This window comes from Diceros bicornis, chromosome 7 (assembly GCF_020826845.1).
Source record: "Diceros bicornis minor isolate mBicDic1 chromosome 7, mDicBic1.mat.cur, whole genome shotgun sequence".
In the NCBI taxonomy this organism is placed as follows: Eukaryota; Metazoa; Chordata; class Mammalia; order Perissodactyla; family Rhinocerotidae; genus Diceros; species Diceros bicornis.
This window is the reverse complement of record NC_080746.1, coordinates 86,738,582-86,748,840: the sequence shown is the minus strand read 5'-3', so window position 1 is coordinate 86,748,840 and position 10,259 is coordinate 86,738,582. Positions and strand designations below refer to the sequence as shown.

The 10,259-nt window shown below is 35.3% G+C and overlaps 1 protein-coding gene across 1 annotated transcript in view; it reads left to right on the top strand.

Annotated features, from left to right (window-relative positions):
* The first annotated feature begins 636 nt into the window (after positions 1-636).
* The window catches only part of DCDC1 (doublecortin domain containing 1), a 394,249-nt gene continuing 384,626 nt past the window's right edge, over positions 637-10,259 (top strand). Inside the window, exon 1 of the mRNA XM_058546317.1 lies at positions 637-800. Within this exon, the coding sequence (XP_058402300.1) occupies positions 637-800 (164 nt within the window). The remainder of the gene's footprint in view (positions 801-10,259) is intronic.

Here is a 10,259-nt window from a genome sequence, read left to right as displayed (position 1 = left end):
GTCTTTCCGTCTCCCACTTTTGCTTTCATCTGTTTTGGCTTTATTCTCAGTGGTGGAGGTTTACATTGTTCTTAGAGCTAGCAGTCCCAGGGAATGGAGCGCTACTCTCTCTTCTTCACTGGACGCGGAGTTACCAATTGCTGTGAGTGGGGAATGGGGCAGTTTGATTGGCTAGCCTTGGACATGCTCACTTTCCTGCCTGGAAAGCAAGGCCACATAATTGACAGTCCCCATCAGAATCAGGAGAAAGGTAGGTTCCAAAAAGGAAAGGAGAAAGGGCAGACAAAAAAAAAAAAGCATTGTGCTGCACTTTTTAAGAACATATTCCTCATGTTAAGTTTGCTTGTATATAAAAGATTTTCTATTAAACAGCAAAAATTAAAATACTTTGCAACAAATTATCATTTTTTTCTTTCTTAAATAGGATTATACCAATCAAAGACTTAGATTGATAGGTCTGTCTTCCTTTAGCATCTTATCTCTGTTCATTTCTAGTGAGATTTCACATGGAGTAACTGTTGCATGGCCTGGAACATGATGAGAAGTAAATCATGGTTAATGCCCAGCCTCAATTTATAACCCAGGAGGATTCTGCATTTTAAATTGAATAACATTCTTCCTCAATCCTAGCTGAAAATGGCAAATACAGAAACAGAAGACTACAGAGCGGCAGATTCTCAGTCTTCTTTATCACCCTTGACTAAAGCCATGGAGGAGTCACAGCAGAGCAGCCCTGAAGGCACCTTCAGTGTGGATATCGTGGACCCAATTTACAAGTGTATTTCGAATGATTCACCAAGGTAGAAATATTATTTCAGCAGCTTAAACTGAAATCTGAAGGAGATAAAAGCACTTATACCGAGTTATCTCTCGGTATGTTCAGTCTTTGGTGGAGATGATGTCAATAATAACTTGGAGATGTGATGGGCTATGAAGGTTGTTGCCTGGGTTAGAGCCCTTCCATTTTTTCTGTTTTATGGGAAGAAAAAAGATAGATTATGCAATAAACATACATTATCCCTGGAGTCTGACTTGGACAGGTAGCAGAATGATAATAACAATAATGGCAGGGCAGATAATCTTTTCTATGTGCCAGTCACCATGCTAAGCACTTAACCCATGTTGTACCTATTTAGTTCTCAAAACACCCCTGGGAGTAATATAAGGCAGATAGTGTTTTAAACATTTCCACTATACCTCTGAAGAAACAAAGCCCTAGAGAGGTTAATTAACTTGACCAAGACCACACAGCTGGTAGGTAGAGAAGGTACGGTTTGAACCCAAATGGAGCTAACTCCACAACCAGAACTCTTAACTGCTGTACTCCCCTGTGCTTGTCCGAAATATAAAGCAGAGGAGACACAGGTATTTTTCCTGTGTTTTTTCTCTATTACAAAGTGAAAGAACAAAATAGTGTCTGTCAGGTATTGATAAACTATTGGCTGGCTAAATGTGATGCCATAGTCTTTATGTTAAATAGAAAATGTGGACTATAAGAACATTGAAGAAAATATTCTTAAATTAGGGATTATGTTAATCTCCTTATACAAATGCTAGGTCATATTTATATCTTAGAACAGTTTTTTTGTGTGTGTGTCACTGAGTTTAGATGAAAATGAAAGCTAGACTTTCAGCTAATCTTTGTTTTGTCTTATTTCTTTGAGCTATGAGTGCATCTTAGCAGCGTTTGAGATCATTTACACCGTGTACTAGCTAAATGGCTAGACAATTTTGTAGAAAATCATTACTTGATAGTTATATTGTAGAGATGTAAGTTACTCATGATAGTGTTATTCCCAGTAAGACAATGGACAAAAATTTCTGAATACGGTTTTTAACTATTCCTTTATATAAATGCCAATGCTAATATAATGTGTATTTGCACATTTTTTGTTGCTTTTAGAATTTATTTTTATCAATTTTCCTTTTCAAAATGGTACTACATTCACTTTTTCCAACTATCTTTTGTGCATTTTTAGATTCTTTATTTTTTTCTGTTCAAGCTAGCTGTAATTTCATTTATTCAATTTCTTTCTGCTCTTTTCTCATTTTCTTTCTTTGATTCTGAGTCTGAGTCTATTTAACTCTGGCTTCATTTGTCCTTTTTTTATATGTCAGTCTTTCTTTTCATGTGACACTTTCCTACCGCCTGTTTTTTTATAGTTGGTTTCAATGAGCTTCTTCTGTTTCTTTGTCTGAATCCTGACTTCTTTTCTGTCACTATTGCCTGTTACCATCAACTTTGATTATGGTGTACCTAGAAAATGAAGTAACCCTCATCTTGGCAATCGAATGGAAAGTCAAAGACAATACCCAGAGGTCTTGTATTTTCATGAAAAAGAAAATGATGAGTTTCAACCTGAAGGAGGTCAAGTTCATAAAGGCTAATGGCAATCTAAGATCTGTTGGTATTAATATGATTATCAGAGAGAGGCAATTTTATCTGTGAGGAAAGACATTTTCCCACTGATTGAGGTTAAAACTTCTCTTGTCTCATTCTTGTTTTCCTTGCCCCCTTTCTTCCACCATTTTTGTGATCTTTTTATGAAAAATAATTGTTAAAATGCAGTCAATTTGTTGTTCCTATACTTATATCATGGAGATTGTGCTTTTCTTTACTAATTAACACATTGTACATTTTACAAAATATGCCCACATATATTAAATCCCTTCATTGCAAACATACAGTGACCAGTCACTTTATTCTCATGTTATTATCTGATGCTATTAATTTACTCTTTATTATATTTACATTATCCACTCTCCTTTTCTCTCTTTCTGTGTTCTTCCAATGTTTTTCCTCTGTCACTCTATGCTACATTTGTGTGTAACAGCATGAAAACTGCTGTGCCAGGATCCTTCTTCCAACAAGAAAACTAATCACCGACAGTGTAAATGAGTTCAACAGATTGTGCCAAAGAAGATCTGATCCTCCGGTTGTGTGACTTACCACTTGGAGGTCAGATGACTGGAAAAGTCTAACCTCATTCCTGTGGCTACTTCCAGGAAAGCAGCACAATAGGAAACTTTTCCTACCCAGCTGTAGTCTAATGTATTCCCAGGTGACCTGGAGTAGGGCATCTGCCTTTCAGACATGGGTGGCAGAATCAATTATTTATTGTTAACAGGTATCCGAGGGCAGTTCTGCCATTTTATAGAAGGCATCTCCGAATGTCAAGTGGAAGATTTCCAAATTAAAATTGCATTTTAAAATTAAGAGAATGTTATAAACAATTAATATCTCTTTCTATCACACATATAAAATATTTTGTCTTAATGATTTTTAGCTGATGATCATCTAGGGATATAATTTCATGATTTTTATAATAGAAAGAGTATTTTTTTTTATCCTGCTTGCAGCTAAGTGTATTACCAACTCTTTTGGTTCCCCAAGGGGGCAAATTATTTTTAGCACATTAAATGAGGACTTAAATCAGTTTTAAAAGTGAATTACCAACAATTTTTTGTTTTAGGTTATCTGTGTTACTTTTTCACAGACAAAGCTTGCATTTAAGGAGACTAACAGCACCTAATCTATTCACTCACTTTTTCCTGTCATTTTAGTTATCTTGGATATTTTTAATTGGAATGAGTCTTAGACTCACCTTGAAATATAAACATTTGGTTATATCACCTTTTCTAGGGACAGTTTAAGTTTAGTAACTTCATCATTCCAAAGATGAGCTCTCTGTTCCCACCATGGAGTGGGTGGCAGAGGGAGTGAGGGAGAGACAGCAGTGGTGATGAAGCAGGGCCACACCTTCACTGTTTCCACCTCCAGTGCCCAACTATTTACTCTTTCCCTAGTTCATAATTTTTTTCACATTTTTCCTTCAAGCTGTTAAAAAAATCTCTACAGATCTAAACATTAACGTATTATTTCCTTTAAAAATGTTAAAGGAGGGGCCGGCCCGGTGGCACAAGCGGTTTAGTGTGCATGCTCTGCTGTGGTGGCCCGGGGTTCACCGGTTCGGATCCCGGGTGCGCACCGACGCACTGCTTGTCAGGCCATGCTGTGGCGGCGTCCCATATAAAGTGGAGGAAGATGGGCATGGATGTTAGCCCAGGGCCAGTCTTCCTCAGCAAAAAAAGAGGAGGTTTGGCATGGATGTTAGCACAGGGCTGATCTGCTCACACACACACACACACAAAAATGTTAAAGGAAATCGTTTCTTTTTGAAAATTTAAATTTCCTCTGTAAAAGTTGTACATAATATCTATAACTTTTCCCAATTTTAGGTTTAAGATGTATCTTATTTTTATTCCTTTGTACTTTTGCACAATCAGAAGTATTCTTGTTTTCCTTTGGGTGGAGTGATTTATGCCCCCGATCCTATACCCTGAAGATGGGTCCTTCACAAATTTTAGAAATTGCTCTTCTTGTTTAGAATTTCCTTCTACAAAAGCAAACAAGTTCAATTTAACAAACAGTGAATATCTCCTGTAGGGTATGTATGCAGTTTGAACATAATACATTGGTTATTATTCAGTCATTGAGTTGCAAATAAAATTTGACATATTATGTGTTATAAAATAACCTAAAATTGCTCCGCAATTGGGATACCCTTACCAACATTTCTAGGCCAAACTAGAATTATATTTTCCTCTGGTATTAGAAATACAATTGGGGGAGAATTGTTCACTTTTATTATTATTGCTTTTATTATTCACTTTCTATGATGTTTAAATCACATTTTATTTAGCAATAGGGGAAAGTTACTTATATCTTTAGAGGTTATTCGTTCCATCAAGTTGGGGAAAAGGGTAGGATGAAGTTTAATGAAATCTTTGTGCTTTGTGCACTCCAGAGATTTTATGCAAGTTTACATTCACCAAACACATGTGGGGTTATTTCTTTTGTCAGTTGTATTCCAGTATTTTAAGCTGGTGATTTACTATTGAATGTACTTAGGGTCATTTTCCTTTATGTTTACATTTTCTTATTTGTATTTATTCCAATTAGAGAGTTTAATTACCACTAAAATGGTAATGGGATAAAGATAACTTTTACCAATGACAATATTAAAAAAAAAAGCCATAACTCTTCAGGAAGGTTTAAATGCCATAAGAATATAAAGCGAGAAATATATGCTTGTCAAATATACAGTATAAATAAATAATTTAGATGAAAATGGTTGACTGCATTTAACAAAGAGACTACCAAATAATGAGAGGCTAAAGACTGGTTGTTAGATTTGATGTACTTCATTGTATATTGTAAGTAATTGCTAGCCTTAAAAATTCTATGGCTTCTGTGTAAGAAAAAGAGACATTTTGACAGGCAACACTGGTATGAAGCGACAGCAGGTACAAATCCTTGGCAACTGTCATTATCCTGCTGTTGGATTCACATCCAAACTGTGTGATAACTTAGACCTGCATGTTTGTTATTGAGCCATGATCTGTCAAAGTAGCCACACTTTCTACTTACAAATAGAGTTATTAGCCACATGCAGATTTCTGCCATAGAAGTCTAAACTCACCAACAATGCTTAGTTTTTCTAAAAGTTAATAAAAATCTCCATGTCATTTTATGCTTATGCTGAAATTTCTGGTGAAGTGTTCCCGATTAAGTAAAAGTAGAATTTTTAGAAAATACCATATTAGTTTATGTTTTAGCCTATTATAAAATTAATTCAAAGTTAGTAAAGATTTTGAATAAAAGTGAAAGTAAAGCAAACATGATCAGAAAGCTGAGGGTGTAAGTTAGACTACTATTCGCAGAAAGTAACAGAAAACTCAACTGTAAGGGACTTTAAAAATGAGGAACAGTCATTATTTCATAACAAGAACTTTAGAGGCAGGGCAATTTTAGGGTTAAATTCAGTGGTTCAGCAGTGTTGTCAAAGAGCGTGGTTCTTTGTATCTTTCCCTCTGCCATCCTCAGAATATTGGCTAGATCCTTGAGTTTGACTCCTCCTACTTGGAAGATGGCTTATCACATATTCACTCAACAATGTCCAATTAAAGAAGAGAGATGTTTGATCACTGATATCGTTTTTATTAGAACAAAAAACCTTTCCCCAGAAGACTTGTCCTCATGAGACATTGGCCAGAATTGGATCACAAGCTGATTACTTAACTTGCAAGGGGCAAGGGAAATGGAATTACTATCATTGGTGTTAAACCATTGAGGATTCACCCACTGAAGCTGATCGGGGGATACCTTCGATGGGCCTATAAAGAGGATGAGTCTTCAAATGTAACTGAGGCTTTTCATCTAAGGAAAAATCAGGGGAATGACTGTTAGATAAAAGATCAGCATTACCTGACATAGCTCTTGGCTTGAGCTTTATTATATTTTATTTCTTAAATTGTGTTTGTTTCTTGTCGGTGGCATGTTTGTGACACATTTTTTGACACATGATGTCATAATTATCAAAGAATAATTCCTGCATATCAATCACTGATTGAGTTCCTCTGGAATGGTAAAAGATGTAAAACAAAGATCTTACCCTTGCAGAGTGGGATCTGAAATCATCTGAAATCACATAACAAAGCAAACGTATCAATATGCAAAATAGTACATCAGTTCATACACAGGACGTGGGGGAATGATTTGGAATGAGGAATGACTAGGATCTAGTGGGGTTGACTCCTCTGATATATCCTGCCAGCTTGAATAGCTTTGTTGAGGCTTTTCTATACCCCTAACCCCTGAATTTCTCCCTTATAGTAACCAGGACTTTTCCTTCATAGTATTTACTCATCATAGTCAGTAACTGTAAATTTATAATACATGTGACTATTTGTCTAATATTTCTCTCTTGCACTAGGCAATTATTTTTATTATGGAAGAGGTTTCTAGAAAATGTAAGCACCGAGTTCAGGTTACCATTTATTAAATACTTATTTATTGAAAGATGTACAGTAATGGGTAGATAACCACTGGCAAAAAGGCATGCAGGTAAGAACCATGGAAGGCACATGGTGCACTTATACCTGAGGGACATTCCAGGGGGCAAAGAGCAGCACCAACTGGTACAAATCCTTGAATATGAAATTGACAAGTATGACTTTATTACGAGTTTTCCTCAAATTGCTATAAAACGCCATGAAGATTCACTAATGCTATTAAAGCAAAGGAAATGAGAAGAAAAACTGCTCTTTTCAAAACTAGAGTCATACCTTTAAATCTTATTATAGTCTATTTATCTGCTTTTTCTATACTCTTCCTTAAGCATATTTTTTCGTACTTTTAGACCTCACATCTTTACTTAGTTGTTGCTTTGTGAAGCAAAAATTGTAAATTAGATTTAATGAAAACCACAGAGAGTAAAGCGTAATTAAATACTAGCCTGGGATATCAAGGGGGTTATAAATTCCACAATGTATAAGATCTCTCCCTGATAATCTTTTTGATTTTAATAGAAAACCAATATACAGATAAGGTATAGTACTGTTTGAGAAAAGGATAAAAGCTTAGTTAATCTCGTACTATGCCTTCCAGCTTTATCATATCCATTGTATCATATATAGAAATTGTTTAAAGATTCATTTACTTAAAGTTTTACAAGTTTTAATTAACTGTTAGTTTTTATCCATACTACTTTAAGGTTAAATTTTGACATGTTTTACTTCTTCTTCCTCCAAGCACACATACAATCCTTAAATCTTTACATAGTTTATATACATATAGACACACATACCACATTTGTTCTTTGACCTTTTTTATGACCTAATTTCTAATGAATTATTCAAATTGCTAAAAGAAATAATCTTTTTTTCCAATAATTGACAATAAACTAACTCAGCAGCAATGTAGTTGATGTTTTTTAAAAGAAACATAGCAGAACATTTATATCCAAGTGAATGCCTTCTCCCTTCCCCATTTAATATAACCAGTTTTAGGAAGTAATTTAGTCTAATAATAATGCCACTTCTCAAACCATTTTTTTTAGTTCCTCTTTGGTTTTGCCATCAGAATCTGTGGTACATTCTTTTAAAGATCCTAAGGGTTGAATGATGACAAAATTTAATCTTAAGTAATTACATTTGAATTTTCCAGAAAATTAAATATCTGGATCTAAATTTGGTATAAAAAATGGATAATCAAAACTAGGTAATTCTATAGCTAATTTGATAGGCAGGAATTTAATATGACCCCCAAGATTCCCACTCCCTGTTATGTATGCCTGCTATAATTCCTTCCTCTTGAGTGTGGGTGGGATTGTGAATAGAATAGCGTGTCACTCTGATGAATAGGTTACATTATATGGCAAAGGAGATTTTTGCAGGTGTAGTTAAGGTACATAATCAGTTGTTTTTGAGTTAGTCAAATGGGAGATTATCCTGGGTGGATCTGACCTAATCAGATCAACTCTTAACTGAACGTTTAGAGGTCAGAAACAGAAAAGTCAGAGAGGTTAGTTCCTGCTGGCCTGAAAGAAGATGATAGTCATTATGAGTTCTACTGCTTTAAGGAACGAAATTCTGGCAAAACCTGAATGAGCTTGGAAGAAGACCCGGAGCATCAGATGAGACTGCAGTCTCAGCTTCTCAGCTGACACTTAGATTTCAGCCTTATGAGATCCTGAGCAGAGGGTCCAGCTAAGCTTTGCCCAAATTTCTGACCCATGGAAACTGTGTGCAGTAATAAATAGGTGTGTTTTATTTCTGTGTGTGTGTGTGTGTGTGTGTGTGTGTGTGTGTGTAAGATTAGCCCTGAGCTAACATCCATTGCCAATCCTTCTCTTTTTGCTGAGGAAGATTGGCCCTGGGCTAACATCCATGCCCATCTTCCTCTACTTTATATGGGACGCCGCCACAGCATGGCTTGACAAGCAGTGTGTTGGTCCGCGCCTGAGATCCAAACCTGCGAACCCCGGGCCGCCGAAGTGGAGCACGCGAACTTAACTGCTACGCCACCAGGCTGGCCCCTAAATAGGTGCTGTTTTAAGCCACAAAGTTTGTGCTAATTTGTTGTACAGCAATAGAAAACTAATATAGATAAATCAATAGATGATAGATATTTTTTAAGAAAGCGTATTTCTGATGTAGTGTGATTGATGGTCTTATATCGACCTAATATAGTGAGTTTTAGTCTTCAGGCTGGGTAAAAAATGCTTTTCTACCAGTGGCAAAAGAGTAAATAATATAATGATGAATTGGAATATTTAACAGAAATTAAAGTCTAGCATTTTAGATAGTAGGAAATAATCAATGAGATATAGTGATTTCAGCTATCAATCCACCAGGGCAGGTGTCAGTGCAAGGGAAAGAAGAACATCCCTGTATACAAGGACAGCATAGAGATTTTACTGAAGAAGGAAGTGTTTGAAGTCTGTGTATATATGAATTATTTACAGATATAGTGAAAGATTTACAGTAGATACATATCATAGACTTCCAGGAGAGGATAGTAAGACCAACATAGAAATGTTAAAAAGAAGATCTGTTATAAAATTAGCCCAGGTTCTAGAATGTGGTAGAAAGTCTCAATAGTAAGTAAGGACAAAGCAAGGTTATTTTTTAGGATGAAGGACCATTTCCTAAAACAATCAGTTTAGGAATCCACATGGAATTCCTATACCCATTCGTGGAGACTACAGATGAGCCAATAAATAAAAGTGACCATAGCACTAAACTAAATTCAGTATCAGTTGGGAAAACCAAAGTCCAAGAAAACTGCCATACAACTTATTGAATTTTATAAAAGACAGCTATAACAAAATGTAGATTTAAAAGAAATTATAGTGTAAAATTTATGTAATTAGTAATTCATAAGAAGCACAGGAAATAAAGCTGCAAGCCCATGCAAGGCAGAATTTTAGAGCTGAGTTCCCTGCATAAAACCAGGAGCCATGAAAGGTAACTATGCTTATCCATGAAAGAAGGAATAAAAAAGTATTGACCACCAGCCCAAGGAAGCAGCAATAAATGGATATGATATATTCTAAGGTTCTTGCGTTGTCTGGAAAGTAATAAATTAGTGATTTATATTAAAATTTAATAAGGATTCATATTGTAATATCTAGTGTTTCCACTAAAAATAAGGTTAAACAATATATGGCATACAACCTAATAGAAGGGAAAATGAAATAATAAAAAATTATTATTTAATTCAAGAGAAAACAAGAAAGGAATGAAAAGGAACCTAGAACAGATAGGAAGAATAGAAACCAGATCATAAGGTTCAGGCTAAATTGTCCATTAAAAGACAAAAACTGTCTTAGTGAAGGAGATAACTATGTGAATATGTATTAAATATAAACAAGCTAAATTCTCAAAAGGCAAAAACTGTCTTTGGGAGGACGATA